The sequence below is a fragment of the Crotalus tigris genome, unplaced genomic scaffold (assembly GCF_016545835.1).
Source record: "Crotalus tigris isolate CLP2741 ecotype Arizona unplaced genomic scaffold, ASM1654583v1 scf7180000018693.663989, whole genome shotgun sequence".
Lineage (NCBI taxonomy): Eukaryota > Metazoa > Chordata > Lepidosauria > Squamata > Viperidae > Crotalus > Crotalus tigris.
Window position 1 is genome coordinate 589,806 of NW_024097152.1, and position 26,838 is coordinate 616,643.

At 45.7% G+C, this 26,838-nt stretch overlaps 1 protein-coding gene, 1 long non-coding RNA gene and 1 other non-coding gene across 3 annotated transcripts in view; all 3 read right to left on the reverse strand.

The window, feature by feature from the left end:
• The window catches only part of TBL3 (transducin beta like 3), a 56,431-nt gene extending 35,177 nt beyond the window's left edge, over positions 1-21,254 (reverse strand). The window contains exons 1-8 of the mRNA XM_039355583.1: positions 21,133-21,254; positions 4,141-4,192; positions 3,947-4,042; positions 3,328-3,375; positions 2,696-2,837; positions 2,434-2,518; positions 1,321-1,491; positions 524-599 (exon numbers count right to left, since the gene is read on the reverse strand). Coding sequence (XP_039211517.1) covers positions 524-599; positions 1,321-1,491; positions 2,434-2,518; positions 2,696-2,837; positions 3,328-3,375; positions 3,947-4,042; positions 4,141-4,192; positions 21,133-21,170 — 708 coding nt within the window. The 5' untranslated portion in view covers positions 21,171-21,254. The remainder of the gene's footprint in view (positions 1-523; positions 600-1,320; positions 1,492-2,433; positions 2,519-2,695; positions 2,838-3,327; positions 3,376-3,946; positions 4,043-4,140; positions 4,193-21,132) is intronic.
• Positions 21,255-23,858: 2,604 nt separating this feature from the next.
• On the reverse strand, positions 23,859-26,176 carry LOC120313556. The gene is made up of 2 exons (XR_005558171.1): positions 25,935-26,176; positions 23,859-24,058 (listed from the first exon to the last, which is right to left on the reverse strand). It is a non-coding gene; the product is annotated as an uncharacterized LOC120313556 (long non-coding RNA).
• On the reverse strand, positions 24,112-24,241 carry LOC120313562. The gene has a single exon (XR_005558174.1). It is a non-coding gene; the product is annotated as a small nucleolar RNA ACA64 (small nucleolar RNA).
• Positions 26,177-26,838: the final 662 nt, after the last annotated feature.

Below are 26,838 nucleotides of genomic sequence, written 5' to 3' on the forward strand. Positions count from 1 at the left end.
AGAAGTCTATCCATCAGAGCTCACCCACTGATCTATGGTCCCACAAAGAAGAACTCCCAGTGGATGCCAAAACTCTCCTCCGCTCAAGCTTTCTGGGCAAAAAGTGGGACAGAGGACTTCTGGAAAGGATGAAGCCAGGAAACCCAAGTCTATTGATTTATTCATTTAAAATGCAGCAGTTCAGGCAAGGATGTCCCTGAAGGAGCTGAGGTGGCACTGCAGCAGAGGTCAGCAGCCAGTGGGCAAATTCTGGCCTGTGCTGTCTTTCTAGATAAATGAGAGACCATGAGATGCCCACTGGTACTCCAGATAGCTGCTCCTTGTGAATATTATATAAACAAAATATAAACAAAAAGGGCTTGCTTGGCAGATTTGCAAAAAAGCTAGAAAATTTTGGATTCAGAGCATTTTAAAGGTTAATATACAATTGAGACCAGGGTTGTTTTTGGGGGGACTGATGCACAAACTGTTTCTATAAAAGCTCATTATAACTGAATCAGGCAAAAAATAGAAGGTACTTCACCTCATAAACAGGGATGGTGCTTTTGACCTTTTTGGCTTTTAGATCCCATACGGTGCAGATCTTATCACGGCCAGAACTGCAATCAAACAGACTGTAAACTCAACACTGCTGAATGAACTAACACCTTCTGTCAAAGCAAGAAATCCTACTCTGGTTTGCATAATAATTGTGTGTGGTACACACAATTCTGAGATAAGAGCTGGCTTTCTACAAGTGCCAAAGTGTAAGTAATCAATCTAGTCCATCGACTGTACAAAACAGCTGGTACAAGATCATTACCAAACATTTGCAAGTAGGAAACTGAGTGCAGTTATAAATATAACAACAAAATAGTGTCTATGTTGCGATTTGAAAGTCTCACTGAGAGTATAGAACTGTCACAATGCCCGTACTGTACTATAGGACGAAAGACTCAGAGGGATCAATCAGACATCTTATATTGTTGCCTAAGCACAAATCAGAATTGAAATCCTTTATGTGTTCTATTCCCATAACAGCATGCAGTGGAAAACACTTTCATCTTTCACTTTTGTTCTCTTTTAATTCCATTTGCTTTCGCTCAATTTTAGCATTTGCATTTCACCTCCTCTAGCCTTCAATGATGGCATTTCCTGTATGAAACCATTTAATTGATTTTGTGTCACAGCATATTACTCAGACCCTGACTGTGAAATGGGAACAACAGGCAAGGTTACAAGGCCATCAGCTATTGGAAAAGTGAGAAGCACATTCACCTGCAAGGCTGCTCAAATGTCAAAAGACAGCCAAACTGGTCCCTTTCAAGAAAGGATTCTCACCTGATGAGGGTCTCACTGTCTGGGCAGAAGGAAAGAGAGGTGACTAAGCTGTAGTGGTTGTCCAGCTGGCTGACACACCGGCTGGACTTCAGATCCCAAAGCCGGATGCTGTTGTCCATAGAGGAGGAGAACAGCTGAGGCTGAGAGCTGTCCGGGTGGAACTTGACGAGGCTGGCAAAGAGACAAACCAGAAAAGTTCTCTCTCTTCAAGGATAGCAACACAACTCTTTCTCCTAGTCAGCTGCACAAGGTCTAAAATGGCTTCTCATGCGGAAAAGAGCCAGTTTGCTTAGTGGTTAAAGGTGCCAGACTAGAAAGTGGGTTACTGTGAGTTCTACTCCTCCCTTGGGCTGGGAATGGAATGGGTGACTTTGGGCCAGTCACTCTTTCTCAACCCAACCCATCGCACAGGGTGGTTGTTGTGGGGAAAATCAGAGGGAGAGAGGAAGAAGAATCTAGTTAGTACATCACCTGGTGTTTTAAAATGAAAGGCAGAATATCCAACAAACAAATAAATGGAAAAACGGAGATTCCACTACGCATCACATTCAGGACCTTCTATCTTGTATTTAAGCTGCCCTCATGGGATGGCTGGGGAAGAGCAGGAGGAGGGCTACTCTGTGGATGGAGCTAGGTTTCCACTTAGAAGTAAGAAAGACATGAAGCTAAGATGAATTGTCTCCCTTCACTCATTCTCACTTGAGAGGTAAGCAAAATGTACCTCTTTGTTTTCCTCTCAGCTTCCTTTTCCTTACAACACACCCTCTAGGTTCCCAGAAGGAACCTGATTCCCTGCATGAATAACCTTACAAAGCACCCAGAGCTATGACAGCATCACCCCGCATTGCAGAATGGATTTACATTCACTCCTGGAATGATTCTCACGCAGGAGGAGAGAGAGAGCAGAAGGCATTACTATCTGTGTTTGTGAGTGACAGCAAATGTCTTTATAAAATAATTAAAACAGCAGTACAGAAGTGGCCTTACATCTACTGCAAGTAGCCAGATGATGCTGAGAAAAAAATAATTTCCCACCCATTTATTAAGAATTCCCAAATTCCCCAGACTAAACTTCCCCACTGCAAAGAGGGAATCAAAAGGAGGCTTCCTTACTGAACAACCCCCGAGGAGCCTTTCAGGTTGTGGGTGCAGTACTGCCGGGGAATGTCCCAGATCTTGATGGTGCTATCACAGCCACCTAGAGGGAGCAAGGAAGAGTCGTGGCAAAAAAGTCAGACAAGCGCTGAGCAGCCTGCAAGGGTCAGCTGCAAAGAAAGCAAGCCCTCAGGGGCTAAGCTTCCCACAGAGATTATCCCTGCCAGAAAGGCAGGGGGCTTGCTCTGATTCCAGCTGTCTGCTCAGGGTCAGGCCATACCTGTGGCTAACAAAGTGGACGAGAGGTCAAAGGTCATGCTGGCCACAGGAGCTGTATGCACAGCCTTCCATGTGCGGGTGCACTTATTTCCTAGCCAGTCCCATTGCTTCAGCAGTAGCGCTTGGCTTCCTGTTACCAAGATCTAATGCAACAGAAGAAAAATAAAAAGAAAAATACGTTTTCATTTCTCATATGAAATTTGAAATGAGTTTCAGTTCTGTTAATAAAAAAACAAAATCAACGCCTGTATGCTACGAAAAATGCATTTTTGATAACAGCAATTCAAGTAATAAAAGGTATATGTATAACACAGTATAGAACTATCAACTGATGAGATGCTTAATTTCTCTTGATTTTTTTCCCTCAGTATAAAGTTTTTGTCTAAACCTAGACATATTTTTAAATAATAGCTTGATTTTATATTTTTACACATGTAAATAAGCACGCGTAAATCAGGAAGGAAGAGCCCAGGCTGTTGTCCCTTGGGGTATATAGAATGTAAAATGGTTCCAGTGCTGCTGAGGCAATCTCTCTTGGGAAGCCAGCTGGCTTTGCACGATTCCATTCGTATTATGGGACCAGCTTCTTGCCCCGATGCTAGAAGAATCCCCTGCAGTTCTGTGATCACCTACCTCATCATCATTGCTGAGGGCAAATACTGTAATCTCTGTTTCATCATCCTGAAGCAAAGAGAGGAAGAACCATCAGATGACTTATTTGCATCATTGTTCTAATTAAACAGTAACTGTATTTTCAAGTATTATGTCTATTAAAGTAATTGATAATTTATATTTTTAATTGGTTTGTTTTATATTTATACTTGTGCTACCTACAGTGAATATCTCTTCAAGCAGAATTTATAAAGTAATTACTTTTGATCATTATGTAGCATAAATTGTTCTAGTTATTCTATAATCTACGTAAGCCATCGTACCGCACCACCGCCTTCATTTCCCCCATTTGATGATTCCATTCCAGTGTCACATTTATTTATTTACTGGATTGTTCAATTGTCTAACTGCACAATAGTAGCATTTTCTCAGTTAAGTACAACTTCCAAAACTGGACTATCACTTCCATAATATAAATGGAATGGTGAAGCTGGAAAAAAAAAGATACTCCCATGAAGGGACCTTTGGAATTCATGACAAAAGGAAGGCTTGAATTGGAGGCTTAAGTGCATTTTCAGCATCCCTGCAATATACATCTTGGCTGGATAGACGCTGGTTAGGGGAAGGCCTGTCTTAGTACCTGTTCAATGCTGTGTATGATGTCTCCTGTTTCAATATCCACTATATTGACCTTGCTCCCGCAGGCACAAAACATATAATCCCCAGCTTGAGTAACCTAGGCCAGAAACAGAGAGCACAGTAGTTTTTCAGCAAATGATGGTCATACGTAATAAATGCAACTAGTAGTAAAGGTAAATTTGGGTTGATTATTACCTGAATGGGTCCTCCTGTGTAAAAAGACTCAATTTTCCTGAATACGGCATAACTGAAAGATTACCAGAGATAATTCAGATATTACTGTATCATGTTAACAATTACAGCATAGTTACACAGAAGCAGAACCAAATAGCAGTGAAAGGTCTAGTCTTTTAATTTGAGCTATAAATGATTTATAAAGGTAAAATGCAAAGAATCATACTACCCATGTGTAGTATCAACACAACCCACTCTCGATCCTGCACTTTCCTTCCCCACGTGTGACCTTATCTCACCAGTTGGATATGTCGGATTGCCTCTGCCTTTGCCATCTGCTTCTGAAAAATGGCTAAAAACCATGAGACTGTAGCAGCATTCAGCTGCTTTATGGCGAAGTGATAAAGATAATTTATGACTTCTCTTTTTCTTACCAGCAAAATGCCTGAAATGTGTATACTGCTGCAATGGAATAATGGTATTTAGTGATATATGCTAGCTAGTGTGTATGAGAAAGAAAAGTGGCAATTCTCAACAGCAGAACCCATCTATTCCCTCCCCTCTTAAACAAATATTTTAATTAAAACAAACAATAAGTAGGATTCAGGAGCTTTTAGTGATTCACTACAAGTGACACAGAGATTGACTTGCAGGTCCTCTATAGCCTTCTTTGTCAGAAATAACCTCAAATATATTTATTTATTTGGAAAATTTATATTGCTGTCTACTCGCTCACGGCGACTCGGCGGCTTATAGGAAATAATAAAAACACAATATAAAAGAAATAAAAAATAAAATAACCCCCCACCCAAGCGACAACACACACTCATACCAGCCATTTAATGGGCTCCATCCCGCTCTGGGTTCCCCGGGCCCGCTGGCAGAGTCAGGTCTTCAGGGCCTTCCAAAAGAGTGTCAGAGTGGGGGCCAGTCTAATTTCCGGAGGGAGGTTCCAGAGGGAGGAACATGCCACCACGGAGAAGGCCCTTCTGGGTCCCACCAGATGTATCTTCTTAGGGGACGGGACCAGCAACATTCCTTGCCTCCCCCCTCATGGCTCAGGTGGATGGACCAAAGAACCCCAAACCCAGTGCCACTCGGTCTTGCCAGGGTTCAGTTTCAACCCGTTGCTTCCCATCCAGCCCCTAACAGCCTCCAAGCTGCGAGAGGGAGGGAGGTCACAGCATTGCTTAACTCAGCCCAAGCTGAGATATACAGCTGAGTATCAACAGCATGTTGATGATACCTCAATCCATGATGACGGATGATCTTATCCAATGGCTTCATGTAGATGTTGAATAGGAGCAGAGAGAGTACTGAGCCCTGTGGGATCCTGCAAAAGAGTGGGCGAAGGCTGGATCTCTCGCCTCCTATTAACACTGACTGAGAACGGCCACAGAGGAAGGAAGTGAACCAGGACAGCTCAAAGCCCCCCACTCCCAACCCTGTAAGTCGCTCCAGGAGGATACCATGGTCGATGATATCGAAAGCCACTGAGAGGTCAAGCAGAGCCAGGATGGATGTGCTACCCCCACCCACTCCCATCAGAGATCATCAAAAAGCATGACCAATGCTGTTTCTGTCCCATATCCAGACCTGAATCCTGACTCGTAAGGGTCTAGATAATCCATTTCATCCAAGGAAGATTGGAGACAGGTTGGAAATTATCCAACAGAATGGGATCCAGTGATGGCTTCTTGAGAAGAGGGTGGACTGCAGCCTCCTTAAAGTGCTGGGGCATTACACCTGCTATAAGGAAGCATTAATCACCACCAGAGTCTATCTGCATGTCATCTCCCGGGTAGGACATGGATCTAAAATACAGGTGCTTGCACGCATACTAAATACCTAAGAGCCTATCCACTTCCTCAGGAGTAACAGGGTCAAGTTGTTCCCAGATAACAGGACAAGAATCTGCCCCAGGGCTTCCACCAGACCAGCAACCATACCGAGCAATTTTGTCTTCCAGAAAATTTGCAAATTCCTCAGCGCATCCCTTCAGATGGACCTCAGTCTCCTCCTTCCTCTAGAGGAGATGGCTCACCTTAAAGAGGGTCACTGGTCTATTATCTGCAGACGCAATTAATGTGCAGAAGTATTTACACAAATCACCATGAGGCAGGCCTTAATAGCAGCTCTTACCCGTGTTTGATCAAGTTCCTCCCTTGTCTTCCACCAGTGGCGCTCTAGACCAGGGGTCCCCAACCCCCAGTCTGTGGACCAGTACAGGGCCATGGCATGCCAGCAACCGGTCTGCACAAACAAGCAAAGCCCCATCCGTGGGATGCAGGCAGCACACAAAACCAGGCCCCCTCCGGTCTGCAGAAAAACCTCTCTCCACCTAACTGGTCCCTGGTGACCAAAAGGTTGGGGACCTCTGCCGTAGACTTCTCTTCATCCATTTCATCCTTCTCAGTTCCTCTGTATACCACAGAGACAGAGAGGTCTACAGATGAGGAGAGGTCGCATGGGTGCAATCCTATCCAGAGCCTCAGTCACCTTCCTATTCCAGTGACTAAGAGCTCAGTCAGACTGTGCAGCAGATGCGCAGTTATAAGCCGCAGTTCCTTCTGGAACCCATCTGGGTTCATTAGTTACCAGGACAGGACCAATCTAATAGGTCCTACCTCTCTGCGGGTGGTGGTGATGGTACAGCTCTTGAGAAACCCATTGCCACCAGACTGTGTTCTGACCATGACAGATGGACCAAAGACAGGTCCACCAATTCCAGGTCACATAGACACTGCTCCGACAAGAACATCAAATTGGGAGTGTGACCACTATTCCCAATCAGGCCCTGGATAACCTGGGACAGGCGCATGGAAGTAATGGTGTAAGGACCCACTTCAATCCCACATCTTAAGAAAGCAGAACTCTTGGAAACAATTTCTTCCAACAGGAACTTTTATTAAGAATAGTTTGTTAAAGAATTTTAATTTCTCTGTTGGTGAAAAAATAAATCAGAAGCTCTCACAGTTGACTGCATTTAGCTGATTCAAATAAATTTCTTTATATTCATATCAAAATATTTACAATACCGTACATTCTTCTTTACAGCAACATAGCACAAATGAAGACTTCTTACAGAGAGATACAGAGACAAACCTGAGACTGAAAATTCAGCTTCTAACTCAATACCTTTTTCAACAGACTCAGTAGCACTTTCTTCACATTGGCTGACTGAGTTACCACATGACTCTTCCTGTTCATGAATATTCCAACATAGTTGATAGCAGGCATAATAGACAGGATCTGAGGGATTCTTTACAGATCGATACTTTAAAGCAGTGGTTCTTAACCTGCGCGATAATGCCCCCCAGGGGGCGATTTCGTTTTTCAGGGGGGCGATGGAATGAAAAGGGGCGATGTGGGGGCGAAGGGATGAAAAGGGGCGATATGGGGGCGATGGAGCGAGAAGTTTTGGGGACACTTTTGAGACTTTTTCGTACAGTGAATCGCTGTATATCTGTCATACAAAAGCATCAGATTGCTCACTATTAGTGGACTGAATTGTGTTTTCAAATGTTCCTCCAGCTAGCTTCAGTACAGAACGCCGTACATATGTAAATACGCATCACTTATCTTCATGTGCGTTGCGAAGCAGCCTCTACCCATACAGTGGCACACCATTGGCCAGAATGGGCAATGATGGAGGGGGGAGCGCTTCTTTTGAAACATTGCATGCTGAGTGGCTGTCCCCTGTGACATCAGCTGTAATGTCAACATAACTATTGAAACTAGGTTTATCGACGTCCACGTGTGTTTTTCTAGTGTTCCAGTGCAGTCAAAAATTTAATTTGCAGGTAGTGCCTTTCATTTTGAGGACCTCTCAACATGGCTGAGAAGAGGAAGTGTCGCCAGTATTCGACGGAATACCTAAAATTGGGATTCATTCCATCTCCTTCCAATGTACAGCTTCCATTTTGTCTTCTTTGTGAGAAAACATTTTCAAATGAAGCGATGAAGCCTTCCCGACTGAAAGACCATTTGGTAAGAATTCATTCAGATAAAGCCGACAAACAGGCATCGTTTTTCCAATCCTTAAAGGCCAAGTTTGAGGGTCGCAGCACTGCTGAGAAGTTATTTGGAAAATCGTCACTCAACGCCAACAAGGGACTCATCTGTTCCTATGAAGTATCTTTATTGATAGCAAAATGTGGCAAACCTCACACTATTGGACACTGTAAAAAGAATTAAAAAGACACAAAGAAAATATAATATCAAACTGGAGTGCACGCTAAAAAAGTACAATACAAAGAGACACATAAAATGTTTTACAGAGCACAACAAAAATTCAACAACAAAGCCAAAAACTCAAACTCCAATGCAAGCAAATACAATGATAAAAGCTCAGACAATTATTAACGAAAAAAATGTATGTACACAAAAAGCAAAAAAAAAAGAACACCAATGGTTGCCTATGCTTGGTGAGCTGATGCCAATTTCTTGATGTCTGGAACCATTTTTGTTAATCACATTCTTAAATTACCGCGCTCAGAGATCTTCAACATGTTCCTTGACTTAGAAAGGATCTGTTGGACGGCACTGAAGCCTCTCTCCACTAAGTGGAAGGAAAGGCTAAAAGAAGCAACTTAACTTCTTCCCACAATATTGGGTAATTGTTCCTCATTTTCACCCCAAAAGCTTTTTAGCAGTAACTCTGAAAATGTGACATAAGCCAATAACAAGGCTTCATTTTCATGTATCATTGACTTGTCAATCTGCATCATGAATTCTGTATTTTTCAAGGTGTCAATAAGCCTTTCTTCCACATCAGCAGCCATTTCATCAATTCTTTTTGATATGGTGTCATTGCTCAATCTTAATTTAGTTTCAGAATTTTTGTCTTGAAATTCTTAGTTTCTGCATTGCGGTTTGTTCTTATGCCCTTTTTATATTTCTTTTTGCTTCTTAAATTTTACTTGTAATTCAATCATTAAATGTTACTGTTTTTCTTTTCAGGCATTTCACTTTCTTGCAATTGAATTTTGTTTTCAGTGGTCATTACATTTAAGTGTCTTGAATAAATAAGATAATAATGAAATACATGTATCACGAAGTTTGGGAATAAAGTGACGGGTGGCACCAAAATTTTTCACACAGTTGAGATATGGGGAAAAGACTGGAAATAAATTATTTGCATCGATATGTCCAGATGACAATTTTAAACAAAACAAAAGTGTTTGCATAAATTGAAGAATTATTTCCTATGTTTTGATTGAGAGGGGGGTGATGACAACTTCCTCATTGGCTCAAGGGGGCGATCCGTTCAAAAAGGTTAAGAACCACTGCTTTAAAGTGTCCCTAAGCAAACCCCACCCCATAGTTCATCCGGACGGTTCAGACCGGCCAATACCCAGGTGTTAAGTCCATCGTGGGAAAGGGAAGACAACATCAGTCCGGCTTCGTTTGTAGCACGATGTTCACACCTGCTTTTGAGACTGGAGAAATAAGCCAAGTTCTGGATGTTTGTATTTCTTTCCCCCCACTTTTCCTAGCTGTCAGGTTAGGGAGAAGAAAGTTCAGAGAGATGCATAGTGCAGGAGGCAATTTGTTATATTGTAATGGGCAGCAGACCCAGAGGCAATAAACAAAAGGTTACATTGCAGCGCATAGAGGAAGTGAAAGTCATAAGCCCGCAGGCATATCCCCCTTCCCCTTGGGAGTAAGGCAGAATCCAGGGGAAGGTGAGATTTACTTTTAGATCAGAGGAGATAGAAATGAAATAGAAATGGGTTCTGACATCCTGCCCCCCTTAAAAATAAGAGATCCACCTGTAGAGAAACAAAACAGGTATAGAGGTTAGTCTGGTTTGTTGGGATATTCTGTATGAAACATCTTTAGCAGTTTCGATGCTCTGGCGTGATGTTTATGGACCCACTCGTTTTTTGCTACTAGGTATTGAGTTGCCCCATGATACTTCTTAGAATCTAGGATTTCTTTTATCTCAAAATGTTGTTCTCCTTCAACCATGATTGGAGGTGGTGGTGGTGGGGAATTTTTGGCCGTAAGGGCGACTATTGTTCTCTTTTCAGCAAGCTGCAGAGAAAAATTGGGTGTACTTGCCTGAGATTTTGAAGTAGTTCTAATTCTACTATTACTGGGTTTATGATTCTTTTAATTGGAAAAGGTCCTATATATTTTGGGCCAAGTTTTTTACAGGGCTGTAGGGATATATACTATTTCTCCTACAATGAATGGTATGGGTTCGATTCTTTTTATCTGCTTGTGCTTTGTATGCTTGCCTAGCTTCATCTAAGGCAGTGGTTCTCAACCTTTTTAATGCCGCGACCCCCAACCGGTTGTAAGTCAAGGACTACTCAACTGGTCGTAAGTCAAGGACTACTCAACTGGTGCAGCACCATTTGCAGAATGGGACTTTTGGCGGGCTCAGCAGGGCGGAGACAGCCTGGACAATTCCTATTGGCTTTTGAAAGGCAATAGAATTAGACTCTATTCAAGAGAGTCTGTTCTATTGGCTTTCAAGAGCCAATAGAATAAAAGGGAGTAGCACAGCTAAGGAAAAGGGGAAAAAATGGCGGACTGCGTTGTTTGGCGACCCCCGTGAAATGGTCGTTCCACCCCAAATGGGGTCCCGACCCACAGGTTGAGAACCACTGGTCTAAGGCTTTCTTAACTACTGGCCAGGTGTTTTGTAATTGTGCTATCCATTCTTTCAGCGATGGGATTGCTGGGTTTGGGATTAGTTCTGGCATAGGGTTGAAGCATTGACTGGTGGCTATTTGAAAGGGAATGTAGCCTGTGCTGGAGTGGACTGTGTTATTGTAAGCAACTTCTGTGAAAGGGAGTAGGTCCGTCCAATTCGTTTGCTGGAAATTAATAAAGCATTTTAAGTATTGCTCAAGTACTGAGTTACAATGTTCGGTTTGTCCATTACATTGAGAATGATGACTAGATGACAGTCCCTGAGTGGATCCTAAGAGGGATAAAGATTACTTCCAAAATTCTGATGTAAATTGCACTCCCCTATCAGATATGATACATTGGGGTGCCCCATGCAGTCTGTAGATGTGCTGCACGAATAGTTTCGCTAAGGTTTTTGCGGTGGGAATCTTTTGACAAGGGATAAAGTGTACTCGTTTGGAAAACAAGTCAGTAACTACCCAGATGACAGTGTTTCCATTGCTTTCTGGTAATTCCAATATAAAATTCATGGATATTTCTTTCCAGGGGACTGAGGGATTCACCACTGGTTGTAACAGTCTGGGCGATTTCCCTTGCAACCTCTTAGCAGCTGCGCACATTGGGCAGCTGGCCACGCAACTTTCTATGTCCTTTTTCATGGATGGCCACCAAAATTGCCTTTTAATTAAATATGTTTTTCCAAATCCAAAATGCCCTGCTGATTTTGTATCATGGCAAAGCTGCATGAAAGTGACCCTCTGGGTGGTTGGTATATATAACTTTCCCCCCACCCATGGAAGTCCGTTCTTGATCGTGCACACGTGCCTATTTTTCTGGAACCATTCATCTGTTTCCAAAGTTTTCTGGAATTCGATTCCGGTTTGACTACGAAGCTGTGGCTTTAATTTAGCTTGGGCTCTGGTGGTTACTGGCGCTGCCAGTTGTGGTTCAGGCATGAGTGGTTTAGAATTGGTGGCTCGCGTGCTGTTATATTGGGGCATGCGAGACAGTGCATCTCCCAGGAAGTTCTCCCCCCCCCAGCAAGCGTTTGAGCATAAAACAGAATTGGTGAAAATGCTGGGACCAGTGGGCTTGCTTGGGAGTGAGCTTCCTGGGTGTTTTTAAGGATTCCAGGTTTTTGTGGCCCATCTAGATCTGAAAAGGGATTTTATTCCCTTCAAGAAAATGGCGCCACGTAAGTAATGACCAATGCATCCCATATGCCTCTTTTTCCCACACAGCCCAGCACTGTTCCATTTCAGTGAGTTTCTTGGATGTATACGCGCACGGCTGTAATACCCTTTCATCGTTTTCTTGTAATAGTACAACCCCTACTGCCACATCGCCTGTGTCTGCTTGAATTACTAAAGGTTTATCCGTGTCTAGGTGTCTCAGTATGGGTTCAGCAGAAACAAGTCTCTTTAACCTCTTGAACGCCGCTTGGCATTCCATTGTCCATTTTAGTGGCTGGCTAGGTTTCACTGAAGATTCTCCCTTCATTTTTAGTAAGTTCGTGAGGGGCAGAGCTATTTGGGCGAACGAGGGGATGAATTGGCAGCAAAAGCTTGCGAAACTCAGGAAACTTTGCAACTGCTTCCTTGTGCAAGGTGGTGCCCATTCTAGTACTGCTCTAACCTTCTCGGGGTCCATTTCAATGCCCTGTGGGGATATGCGATAACCCAGGTAGTCCATTCTTTCCTGATGGAATTTGCATTTCGATAATTTGGCATATAGGTGGGCAGCTTGCAGTTTCTTTAAAAGCGCTCTGACTAGGTTTTATTTATTTATTTATTTATGAGACATATACCGCTTTAAGTGCAAGCACTCTCTAAGCAGTGTACACCAGTAAGCAATGTATGTATGTGTATATATATATATATATATATATATATATATATATATATATATATATTTACATTGTCCCCAACAATCTGGGTCCTCATTTTACCTACCCCGGAAGGATGGAAGGCTGAGTCAACCTTGAGCCGGTGAGATTTGAACCGCTGACCTGCTGAACACAGTCAGCTAAAGTGGCCTGCAGTACTGCACTCTAACTGCTGCACCACCTCGGCTCAGGCTGACATGTTCCTCTCTGGATTCAGTGAAGATAAGAATGTCGTCTAGATAAACCAGGACCCCTTTAAATAGGTGCTCCCTTGGTACCTTATTGATTAATTGCAAAAATACTGCGAGGGGCTTTGTAGTCCAAATGGCAAAACATTGAATTGGTAGCACCACTTGGGCAATTAAATGCGGTTTTCCATTCATCCCCTTCCTTAATCCTAACGTGGTAATACACTTCCCTTAGGTCTAGTTTTTCTGAGCTGTTGTCCAAGGTGTCCGCTGGCCCTGCGGTATAGGTCAGAGTTCCTTCCCCATGCTTGGCAGGGGGTGGGGACTCCACAGCCTCTGTCGCCCTCATGACAAGTTCTCTTGGCTTGGCTGGGGACTTCCCTGATTTCCTGATGGGTCTGGGTTGTGCTGAGAGGCTTTCAAGTGGCATTCTATGGTGCGATGCCTCTCTCTCCTGCATTTGAAACAGCCCTTTGACTTCTTGGCTGTAGCCGGTGGTTTTGCTGGCTTGTGCGTCGGCTCAGGAGGCGAGCGGCCCCATGGTTTTCCTTGGCAGTGCCCCTTCAGTAGGTCAATCTCTGCTTCTTCTGCCAGGACGTACCATTCATCAAGTTGGCATGGGTCCCCTCGAGGTAGGCAAGCATCATACAGGTCATAGTTTAGTCTTTGAAATGGCTAAGGAGGATGACTTTCAGCCAGTTCAGCTTGTTGGCAATGGCCTGGAATTCTTTTTTTTTAAATTTTTTTATTTGTAATACAATTAAAACAAAAATGGACTATCGTGACATTGCAGAGTAAGTATTCCTAACAGTTTGTTTCTCATGATACAAAAACATAATACATCATTCTTAACCTCTATATAAGCCTCATCCTTCTATGTAATACAATATACAATTATATGTACAGTTATATATACATTTCAATCCTATCATTAATTTGAGATCCGAGCAGTTCTTCTTAATTCATACCAATGGTAAAATTTGTCCCAGATTTTGAAGTATTCGATTTCTGCCTTGTCCTTTATAATCATTGTAAGCCTGACCATCTCAGCACATGAAAGAATTTTATACAGGATCTCTTCTTCTGTTGGAATTCCTTTATTCCTCCAATTTTGAGCAAAAACCAGTCTGGAAGCCGTTAGATTGTGTAACATTAAATAAAGTATGCCTTTGCCGTACTTTTGCGTGGTTATACCTAATAGGAAAAGTTGTGGTTTTGGCTCTACCGCTCGCTATAATATTTCTTCCAACCATTCTTTGATCCTATTCAAAAAATCACAAGCTCGCGTGCATTCCCACCACATATGATATTATGTTCCAATTGTCAGATTACATTTTCAACATTTAGAGGAGACATTGGAACACATTTTAGCTAATCTTATGGGTGGGAGCAATGGCCCGGAATTCTTGTGTATATTCAGCTGCCGAGCATCTGCCCTGCCTCACCATTTTGATTCTCTATGGCCCATGTGATCAGCCAGGGGGATCCTTGAACCACCTTCTCAGAGAGGACATGAAACGGTTGAAGTTGTTGAGCTCTGGGATGTTGGAATCATGCAGGTTCACCATCCAGTCTGTGGCCGCCCCTTCTAGAGCGGATTGCACGATACGGATATGGGCTTTGTCCCTGGGGATGCCCCATCCGTATTCTTCCATGTAGCTGAGGACTTGGGTTAGGAAGAACCCCAAGTGCAGCAGCACCCCCCCCCCCGAATTTCACATCAAGTGGTGGGAATGTTTGGATGGATCGGTGCCTTCACCGCCAACAGTATTGTCTTCCATCCTGATCGCCATCTGTAAGTCGGTGGGGAATGGGGCTGCCGAAGTGGTAGTTGCTGTTTCAGTGGATGTCCCCGGGACTAAGGTTCCGATTCCCCCTCAGTGTCTCTCCAGCTGCAGCTCCAGGTGCTGGTGCGGCCGCGGGGTTCAGGTTTCTCCTCCCCTAGAGACCGAGGGTTCTTTTCATCAGGTTAATAGCTTTCTCTAGGTTCCAGTTCGAGTGTTGTGTACAACTTCCTTCCTCTTTGCTAACATGCAGGATTTCTCCATCTCTTGCTTCCATTCGGGTTGGTGGCTGCCCTGTTTCAGGGTTACCTTTCTCGATCTCTTTTCCCAGTCATCTTTCTTGCCAACATCCATTGACAGAGGTTTGTGGTCACGCGTTTCCACTTCTTCTCCTGAGGTGTATGACGTCTCGGATCCCGACAGCTGGCGGGATCCCGGTCGGAGGGAAGGCTCCCTTTCCACAGGGTTTTCTTCCTTCCCTACCTTGTTGTCCGACATTGTATTTTTTGCAAAGTCCCCCGGTAAGGGTCTTTCTTCCAGGTTGACTATTACTGCAGATCCTGTTTAATATAAGGACCCCCTTCAATCCCACATCTTAAGAAAGCAGAACTCTTGGAAACAATTTTTTCCAACAGGAACTTTTTTTAAGAGTAGTTGATAGCAGGCATAATAGACAGGATCTGAGGGATTTTTTACAGATCAATACTTTAAAATGTCCCTAAGCAAACCCCACCCCACAGTTCATCCAGACGGTTCAGACCGGCCAATACCCGGGTGTTAAGTCCATTGTGGGAAAGGGAAGATAACATTGGTCCGGCTCCGTTTGTAACACTATGTTCCATAGCTCTTCACACCTCTTTTTGAGACTGGAGAAATAAGCCAGGTTCCGGGTATTTGTATTCCCCCCCCCCCCCAAGCTTCCAGGTTAGGGAGAAGAAAGTTCAGAGAGATGCATAGTGCAGGAGGCAATTTGTTACATTGTAATGGGCAGCAGACCCAGAGCCAATAAACGAAAGGTTACATTATAGCGCATAGAGGAAGTGACAGCCATAAGCCTGCAGGCATATCTCCCTCCTCCTTGGGAGTATAGCAGAATTATGGGGAAGGTGAGATTTGGTTTTAGATCAGAGGAGATAGATAGAAATGAAATATAAATGGGTTCTGACACATGGTTTCCATGAAATTGCAGGCTACCTCTGACCTCACCCCCAGGGATGGCAGGTTAAAGTCCCTCAGAACTATAAGCCTGGGGAACTTCACTGCCAGCCCTGCAGTGAGGTCCAGGAACCCAGGTAGGGAAGCTGCCATGCAGCAGGGAGGCTGGTACAACAGCAACAATCTCACCTTATCCCTTGAACCCAACCTAAGGAAAAAGGTCTATCTGGGCATTTATGGAGCCAGGCCCCTGGAGGCTGCCAGAGATTCTCTGATAACAACAGCCATACCCCCTCCCTGGCCCTGATGTCTAGGCTAGTGCCAAGCTTGATAAGCCACTGGGCACATTTCTGAGAGGGGAACACCTCCCTCTGGGCCCAGCCAGCTCTCAGTTATAGCCAAATCAGCCTTCTCTTCAAGAATCAAATCAGCAATACTGTAAGGCTAGTCTTACTGCAGGCTGATCTAACATTTAAAAGCAGCTGCCTATGATCAGGGCCACCATAGATCTGCTGATTGGGTAAATGAGGTGAGTGCAAGGGGGCTGAAGGCAAAACTGGTACTAAAAACCATGGTTGCATTCCCTGTGAGTGCCCCCCCCCCCGCTCAGCTTCCTCCAACCTGAGGAAAATCAGTAAAGTTTATGCCTTCCTCTGCTGACTGGTAAGATTCTTGAAGCGGGAACATGTCTTTTTGTACACTTGAAACCTTAGTCCTTAAACCTTTCTCAACCTTAGCCATTTTAAGATGTGTGGATTTTAACTTCCAAATGCCCAGCAGTATGGCAAACTAGTCATCAACAGATACAGAGATAATGTCAGAATCCAATTATATTTCATCTCTAGTTATCAACTATAGAAAACCCCATTTCTGCCTCCTCGGGATTCTGTCATACGATGAAGGGGATGAACAAAGGGGTTTTATGGCCCTCACTTCCTTCTCGCATGCCCCAATATAACAGCGCACAAGCCACAGACTCTAAACCAATGATGGCAGAGTCACAACTGGCAGCACCAATAACCACAAGAACCCAAGCTAAATTAAAACCACAACTGGACAGCCAAACTGGAATTGAATTCAGAAAAAGTTTGGAAACAAATGAATGGTTCCAGAAAAACAAAAATGTGTGCACAATGAGAGACGGGTTGCCTTGAGTAGGGGAAAAGTTATATATACCAACAACCCAAAGAGTCACTTTCATGCAGCTTTGCCATGACACAAAATCAGCAGGGCATTTTGGATTTGTAAAAACTTTACACTTAATTAAACAACAATTTTGGTGGCCATCCATGAAAAGGACATAGAAAGTTATGTAGCCAGTTGCCCAAAATGTGCGACTGCAAAGAGGTTGCAAGGGAAATCGCCAGGACTATTACAACAGTGGCAAATCCCTCAGCCCCCTGGAGAGAAATAGCCATGGATTTTATAGTGGAATTTCCAGAAAGCAATGGGAATGCTGTTGTCTGGACGGTCACAGACTTGTTTTCCAAACAGGTGCACTTTATCCCTTGCCAAAAGATTCCCACTGCAAAAGCCTTAGCAAAACTTTTCATCCAGCACATTTACAGATTGCATGGGGCACCCCAACGCATCATCTCTGATAGGGGGGTGCAATTTACGTCTGCATTTTGGAAGGATTTTTTATCCCTCTTAGGAACCACTCAGGGACTGACATCTAGCCATCATCCACAATCGAACGGGGGGCTGAAAAAATGAACTCCGTACTTAAGCAATATTTAAGATGTTTTCTTAGTTTCCAGCAGACCGAGTGGGCGGACTTACTCCCTTTTGCAGAAGTTGCCTACAATAATGCAGTCCACTCCAGCACAGATTACACTCCTTTTCAAATAGCCACTGGTCAAAGTTTCAACCCCATGCCAGAATTAACCCCAAACGAACCAAGGATCCCATCACTGAAAGAATGGATGGAAAAACTACAAAACACCTGGCCAATTGTTAGAAAAGCACCAGATGAAGCTAGGCAGGCATACAAACCACAAGCCGATAAAAAAAGGGTTGAGCCGAAACCATTCATTATAGGTGAAATGGTGTACCTATCTACAAAATACCTAAAGTCCCTACAACCCTGTAAAAAACTTGGACCAAAATATATAGGACCTTTTCCGATTAAAAGAATCATAAACCCAGTAACAGTAGAATTAGAATTACCAAAAATCTCAGGTGAATACAGCCAATTTTTCATTGCAGCTTGCTGAAAAGAGAGCATCAGTCACCTTTACGGCCAAAAATCCCCCCCCCCACCACCTCCAATCATGGTGGAGGGCGAACAACACTTTGAAATAAAGGAAATCCTAGACTCTAGGAGATATCATGGAGCGACTCAGTACCTATTTGCATGGAAACACCTCCCTGCCTCACAAAACGAGTGGGTCCATAAACGTCATGTCAGAGCCCCGAAGCTTTTAAAGAAGTTTCACATAGAATATTCTAACAAGCCTGACTAACTTTTATACCTGTTTTGTTTTCTTTCAGGTGGATCTGTCTTATTTTTGAGGGGGCAGGATGTCAGAATCCAATTATATTTCATCTCTAGTTATCAACTATAGAAAACCCAATTTCTGCCTTCTCGGGATTCTGTCATATGATGAAGGGAAGGGGGTGAGCAAAGGGGCTTTATGGCCCTCACTTCCTTCAGTACACTTCAAAGGAACTGAATGTGGATAGCACCAAAAGGGGGCTATTACCTTTCATGTAGTTGTCTTTGAAGTCTCCATCCAGCCGGCAGTAAGGAAAAGGGGGTGAGAGTGTAATGCCTGAGACTGTCGCTGGAAGTAGGGGGGATTGGGTGGGGCTACTGGGAAACCCCTTAAAACCTTGAATGGGAGAGCTTGGACCCCAAGTCCTGTCTAGAACGCCTACAACCATTTTCTCTTAATAAAGGATGCCTTTTGGAAGAATTATTCCAAGAGTTCTGTCTTCTTAAGATGCAAAATGGGGTGGGTCCTTACAGATAATCAACATTTACATACCATTCAAAAAAGCAAAAAAAAAAAAAGAGTGAGAGAGAGAGAAGATCACACCTCGTCAGCAATCAACATGATGTCAGAATCCAATTATATTTCATCTCTAGTTATCAACTAAAGAAAACCCCACTTCTGCCTTCCCTGGATTCTGTCATACGATGAAGGGAAGGGGGTGAACAAAGGGGCTTTACGGATCTCACTTCCTTCAGTATACTTCAAAGAGACTGAATGTGGATGGCACCAAAAGGCCTAATTATAACAAAGGGGGCTATTACCTTTCATGTAGTTTTCTCTAAAGTCTCCATCCAGCCGGCAGTAAGGAAAAAAGGGGTGGGAATGTAATGCCTGAGACTGTCGCTGGAAGTAGGGGGGATTGGGTGGGGCTACTGGGAAACCCCTTAAAACCTTGAATGGGAGAGCTTGGACCCCAAGTCCTGTCTAGAACGCCTGCAACCATTTTCTCTTAATAAAGGATGCCTGTTGGAAGAATTATTCCAAGAGTTCTGTCTTCTTAAGATGCAAAGTGGGGTGGGTCCTTACACACCCAGAGAAGCAGGTTTTAACTACCGTGTAACACCAGACGAACAATGGAGCAGTAAATAGCCTAATCAAGGAACTACCAAGAAGAAAAGAATCCCACCAACACTGAAAGAGCAAGCTATTGTATAGAAGCAGAGCAAACCCCCTTCCCTCCTAGTAATGGTGTTATCTAGTTGAGTAATGATCCAACAATTACCAATATAGAAATGCTCTTTTATACCAATATAGTGAGATCCCTTCTAAAATACTATGCTGTTCTGGACACTGCACCTAAATAAGATTTAAAAGTAGAAAAAGACAGCCAGGTTTACCAATAGGAATTCAATAATGGTGGTGGCCTAATTCTTAGAAGTCACGGGATCAATGGCTCTTTGAACCTATCTGCAGCTAAGAGAGGAAGTACTGGGCTTCTTGGGCAATTGAAAGACAACTGTGAAAGCAGATTGTTCGACTCAATGAGGTTTGACCCAGTAAGGCCCTGCTTATAGTCTTATGTTACGAAGTGGAAAGATTACAGTGGAGCTTGTAATGGGACATACAGAGCTACATAAATCTGTGCAAAGTGCTGAATGTGAGTTGATCCAATGAGGATAAATAGTATGCGATTCAACATAGTAAGAAAAAGGAAGGGGATTTTTCCTAGCTTCCTTTTCAATTTTCCAAGATTCAAGTCCCCTTTAAGAGATGGAAACTCAGATTTGCCACCTCAGGCCAGTCACAACTCCCTCAGCTTAAACAGCTTCACAAGATTGGGGGAGGAGGAAGAAAAGTGGGTGTAAAGTTATTTATTTTCCTCGACACACCAGACTCAACTGAACCCTCACTGGAGACTTTGAAGAATACACTGGACAGCCATTTGTCTGGAAGGGTACAGCATCTCTCGCTCGTGCAGGAGGCTGGACTACTAGAAGACCTCCAAGGTCCGTCCCAACTCTGTTATTCTGAACTCTCTCAGCAACCAGCAACCAAAAATAATCATTAAATCAAATGAATAAATAAATGGCTAAATACTATTTCCATCACTGGAAGCAGATTTCATGTCCGGTGGGTTGTTTTTTTTTAATGGTAGCTGGTTGGTCACAGCAGATGCCACATTTCAGCTGTGTTTGTGGGTGTTTATATGACGGTTCTCATCCTTCAACTAGGATTCGCTCATCTGTAGTTCCGTGGGCTACACAAAGGGTCCAAGACCTAAGTGCTGCGGCGACCAGGATTCCTCCTTTAGCCGGCCGGGAAGGAGGGAGCCTTCAAAGAGGGCGGGCCAGCACGACGTTTCCAATATCGTTTGGCCAACTGGTCCGAGCTCCAAGTGAAGGCCCCCGACTCAGGGCGATTCCTGAGGCCTTCATGGCCACGTTACAGAGCGATCGGCCCCTCACTTCTTTAGGAGGCTTCGCTTTCTCTTCCTACGCTCTACAGTCCTGGGATCGCCCGGAGGTCTCCCATCCAAGCACTAAGCAACCCGAGTTCTGCCTCGCTTTCTGAGCTGGGCCCGGGGCCGCCACCAGTCGATCTGGGCTCCCTACTCCCTTCTGAAGCCCGAACCCAAAGGTAAGGGCTCTGCCGGAGCAGGGAACACCTTTCCCTTCTCGATGGTTCTCTCGCAAGACAGTTCTGGCGAGAAAAACACTCTGCGTATGCTCAGAAACACGGTTCAACTAAGTACAACGTGCGCCGACGCCGAGCGCGCGCAGCCAGCCAGCCAACGGCCACCAAACTGCAACGCGGTCGCTATGGCGACGGCGCACACTTTCCTCCCCACTCCATCGACAGCAGTCGCGGCTCCCGTGGCCTCCCCCTCCCCCCCCCCCGCGGCGCCTCCCTTTCCTCACTTGCTTTTCAGGTTCGCCGAAGAGCTCGAGACCGCCATCCTCCAGCCCCGGCTCGGTTCCAGTCCCCTCGCCTGGGACACCCGGACGACCTACACGTGCTTCCGGAAAAAGTGCGTTTACTTCCGGCGCGTCGCCGTGGCGCAAGCAAGCATGGACGAATGAAAACTTGAAGAGGAGCGAACGGGCGCTCGAAGGGGCAGCTTCCTGGTCCCACTCGCCAGTCGCCCTTGGTAGAGACGACACAAGAAGCGACGAGGAGTGCAACTTCCTCAACGGCCCCGGGAGGCGGAGGGCGACTGGGAGCGGGAGACTGGGTACCGTTTCGCTCAGAGGACCAGTTCCTGGCAGGCCCATAACTCTTCCGTACATCTTTTCATGCAGATAGATAGTATGATTTGTTGTGGCTTCTTCCAGGGTTTCACTTGTGGGGTCCCTTGTTTTCCTGCAGACGCGTCATTACCCACGCAGGTAACACCATCAGTGCCAGAAAGGAGTAGTTTGTTCTCATTTTATATACCATTGGCTTGCTTTGCCAGTGTTGATGGGAATGCTCTTGGTGATTCTTTGACTGGGTTGGTAGTTCTTGGATTGGGGTATTGTTCACTGCTGGATCCCTTCCAGCACTAATGTTGCTTTGCTGGGTAATAAAATCTCTGCAAGGAAACAACCAGTTCAACCCTGAACTACAATATTCTCAATGGCTTGTCAGACTGGTCTTCGATCACAGAGTTTCTGGGTGGTCTCCCATCCAAAGGCTAAACAGGAATATCCTGATAAACTTTGTAAACTTCACCAATAGAGCGGATGTATGCTTCCGATACATCTAGCTCAGACATGTCAAACACAAGGCCCGGGGGCTGAATGCGGCCTGCGAAGTGGTTTCATGTGGCCTGCAAAGCCATCCTGGAATCAGTGAGGGAACGGCCCCCGCTGCCTTGACCCTGGCCCAGGCCAGTCGGGAGCGAATGTACAATTTTGTGGTGGCCATTTATGCTGAAACGCAGTCTTAGCGCCACAAGGCCATCTGGAAACAGTGAGGAACCAACCCCTGCCGTGTCCGCCCCACCCCCTGGGTGCATGCTGGGGAGATGCCACCCTTTGTGAGGAATGAAGAAATGCACCATCGCCTGGACGTGGCCAGCAAATGGCCCTCGCCTACTTCACATATCCGGCTTGATGGGCTCTGGGGGAGGGGTTTCGGCAGGCAGCGGGGTGCTCTCCTCACAGCGCCGAGAGGCTGAGCTGGGTGGCGCAAATCCAAAAAGAAATGCGAGGCTGCCCAGCTCCCAGCCTGCCCAGTTTCAGCAGGCAGCGGGGCGCTCTCCTCACAGCGCCAAGAGCTGAGCTGGGTGGTGTGAATCTGATGAGAAGTGCAATGCTGCCTAGCCCCCAGCCTGCCCAGTTTCAGCAGGCAGCAAGGTGCAAAGCTGGCGAGCTTCGCACCACCCGGCTCAACCTCTGGGCGCTGTGAGGAGAGCACCCCATTGCCTGCCGAAACTGGGCAGGCTGGGGGCTGGGCGGCATTACGCAGGTAACGTTGACTCTCATGCTGCTCGTGGCATCTCCTTCCCCAAAGCCCACCAAGCCAGATATGTGAAGTAGGTAAGGGCCATGTGCTGGCCACTTCCAGGCGATGGTGCATTTCTTCATTCCTCACAAAGGGTGACACCTCCCCAGCTGCGTTTCTTGCCTGTTTTTCTCCCTCCCTCATCTCAGTTTTTTTCCCACCACTCTGTACTTAGGAAGGAAAAAAAGGAGAGGGAGGCTCCAAGGGAAGTCCTGCCTTAGTCCTGCCCTGCTGCCCTCTCACCATCCCCTCGCTCCCTCCTCCTGGCCTATCCTGGGGGTCTCCCATCCTATTGCTAAGGAAGCTTTGGATACAAAGCCTGGTCTATTCCCATGCAGAGGGAATGGGCCTCCCTCTGACTTTGCCCTCGTACCCATCATGAGCAACCTGGGTAAGGAGAGCAAGCACAGCAGCAGCAGCCTTGAGGAGGTAAGGGCGCCCCCTTGGGGAAGTGGGGCTGGGCTTGGTGCCGCGGGTGCTCGAGGGCCAGGCTGGGCATTTGGCCTCTGCTGTCCAGGCTCCCGGCAGCATGCACCACCATCCAGCCCCCCCCCCCCCCCCCGCCCCCCCCCCCCCCCCCGCATGGCCTGGGAGGAACAGTGAGGCTCCTCAAGTGGACCATGCCTTGGCACTTGCCCTTGTCCCACTCCCTTCTGCCAGAGACCCTCAGATCTGTCCCACTCCTGCCCAGGCCCCCCACAGGCCCCCTCGATGCGAATGATGTAGAGCTGGTTATGCCCACCCAGCAGGCCACACCCACCTATAAGCCACACCCACTCTGGCCACACCCCCAGGGCAACCGCAATGCTGATGCGGCCCTCAATGAAATTGAGTTTGGCACCCCTGATCTAGTCACCAAGATATCCTTCAAATCATTAGCGAGTACACGTTAATTAGGGGAGAACTGTGTATATCTTTTGCTGACGTCTTCCATGAGGTCACATCAGTCCCCACCCAAACTCAAAAGGCAGAAATGTTCTGGCCTACCCATTCTTGTAATTGAAAATTAATGGAAATGGGAGCTTTGCATCAGAGTTAGGGGTTATTGATGTTCTTAACTTTTATGGCAAATGGGGATATGGCAGCTGCTTGGTATACATAAATTGGGGTATCACATAAACTCAGGAACTAGGAAAATAATTCACAAACAAGACATGTATGCATCTCAAAAATATTTATTTTATAATTCAAATTTTTTTGTAAGCATATATATTCCTTTGCCAACCAATCAATATACACAACGGCTTGTGACATCTAAATGTCTCTTCTAATAGCTGTGGGGAACTCCTCTCAGGGGTATGTGCAAAGTTAAGATCCTGCAGCATATTAGTCTTCAAAGCGTATCTTCCTCTGTAGCATCTGTTGGGAAAAATAGCTATTAGCATTTATTACAACCATGTTGTATTTTCACAAGATATAGGAGCCTGGGTTTTATTGCTCAAAGACTGCGGTTAAGGCAATAAGCTTAATGCTCCTTTTTGCTATGGGCACAGTTACCTCATCCAAGGCCACAAAGGAAGCCAAGGATTATTTTCAGACTGTGCCCTAGTCATAGTATTACAATGGAAAGCAGTTTCTATCAGCAGCTGAAAAGTTTCTAACAAACTACCAAAATCAGCCTTGGGAGAACTTCAAGTCAAAGGTTATCTCTTGAACAAACCAAGATATAGAGAAAACCATACATTAGAAACTTGTATATAAGCAGAAAATATCCTATGATGTCCAGCACCTGCTAGCCAATAGCCAGCAAAGTGGTGGAACCACGGCTTGGAATGTTGTTAGTACCAATCATGGTAATGCAACCACACCTATTGAACAGGATGTAGACTTGCCACCTACACTGTATTCCATAGATCTGTTTGTTACATAATTTTAAAAGCGTTCCCTTTAAAGTTACAATTCGTTTATAGGAATGAAGGATAATATAGTCCATAAATTCAAAAGGCAATTTTAATTGCACTTGCCATCTGTATATGTTGCATACATCTCTGGCGTCAGCGTGCGAGGAACCCATCTTGCACAAACCTTCCGATACTGAAGAATATCAATAATGTGTCCCACACGTTCCTGTGAAATGCCAAGCTTGGCAGCAATTTCTCTTTGAGTGATCTGCCGATTGTCCCTAATCAGTTCATCAACTTTTCCCACATGGAACTGATCAGTGGCTGTCACTGGTCTTCCGCTGCGTTCTTGATCACACAAATCAGTTCTTCCCGGTTTACCATCTTTACATTTTTTGGCCCAGCGACGCACAGTACTCACATCCACGCAATCCTCACCATAAACAGCAAGCATTTGGCGGTGAATTTCAATTGGAGGAACTCCTTCAGCAGTCAAAAATTCTATCACGGCACGTTGTTTAAAGCGTACTGATGAATATTCAGTGAAGGCTTCCATTTCACAAACAACAGCAACACAACCTTTTCTCACAGCAACATACCACCAGCAGAGGTGAAAGAACAGATGCTAAAGAACATATGGGGGCTTCTAATGCAGGACTGGCAGCAGTTGGTGATTCTGGAGGCATAACTGTTCATTCAACCCTCCTGGTACCCAACACAACAACATCCATCAGCTCTAGCCATAGCAACCAGTTCTCGATATGGTAGGCTTGCTATCCACTCTATTTCAGGAACCTGTTACATAAAATTGAAATGAAGGGTTCTTTTTCAAAGTACCCCAAAAAATGCAGCTTTCTCTTTTTTATAGGTGAAGGACAACAGTCTATAATGCTAAAGGTAATTTCAACTGTACTTCCCACCTATATCATTTGCAAAAGTGTTAACATCATACCCCTTATTTTTAGACGGACAGCATTTCAGAATAGCTTTTTTAAAAAAGAAAAAAACCGAAAGCAATGTGCAGAATAAGCCATTCGGGAGAAACATCAGCGCCACAGTTAGTCGCCACGTGGAACAGACGAATCCAGCGACACCAAAAGATTATAAACACAAGCTACGTCTGAACGTTGACGTGAATTCTAGCACTCCTGGGTTTAAAGCGGCAGCAAACACAGGCTTTAAGCAATTCATTCGCAACAGGACCAAAGTGCTCCGAGACATACAACGCACCACTCGAATAAAGTCTCACTGTGCATTATTTGGGCTTCCTCGGGGCTAGGGCGACCGACGGCAGTTGAAACCCCACATTTCCACAAATAGTAAGAGAAAAGACAACGCCACCCGCCACAAGCCCAGCCTAAAACCACCGACAAGCCCAGCCGCACACCTCTCACCTTCCCCGAAAGCGCACGCGAAGGCCGCGCGCCGGCGCTGCCTTTTATAGCCTTGCCCTTGTAATCCATGCTCGATCCCGGGCGTTTTAATTCATGCTCGATCCGGCCAAGAGCGCGGCACGGAGCGAGCCTCCGCGCCTGCGCAATTGGCTTAAGAGGTAGGGAGATAGGACCTCGCGCACGCGCTTTGAGAGGTAACGGAACTCGCGAGAGGAGCTGACATTAAATACCCCTCCCTGCGCGTGTCTGGCCTTCTATTCTATTGCACGTAAGTACCGGTTGGATCTCTTGGCGGCGATATCCGCCGCCATCGCTCTCGGGGAGGCCCGGCGCTGGGTCCAGTTATGGGAAGAGCAGCCAGGACGGCTCGCCGTCCTTCGAAGGGGCGCTTTGGGGAGGGGTCCCGCTTTGGATGAGGATGAATCCGGCAATTAAGCAGCTGGGCGCTTGACCGGCGGAGGGGGGGGATTTCGGGTGGGGTTCTTAAGGAGGCAGAGGATTGAGGCCTGAGCCCCAGAAGGACGGAGGACGCTTCTCGGGCACGAGGTACGTTAAACGGGTCCGGCGTTTCGGAACCGAGGAGGCCTTTTGCTCGCAAGAACCGTGGAGACCGCGGTGGCGATGCGATCGGCCCCGTTGCTTCGAGTGGAACCCCGCAGCTAATCGGGTGGCTTGGAGCTCGCTTGGCGTCGGGGGGGCCTCCCCTCCTGCAGTGCAACCTCTGGTCCTAAGGCGGGGGTAGGCACCCTCGGCTCTTTGATGACGCGTGGACTTCAACTCCCAGAACTCACAAAAGAGCCGAGGTTGCCTGCCCCCGTCCTAAGGGTTCTGCTGGACCATTTGGGGCCCGGTTTGCAGAACTGAAAGTTGGAAGAGGTGAGCGGAGCAAGGTTGGCCAATGTTC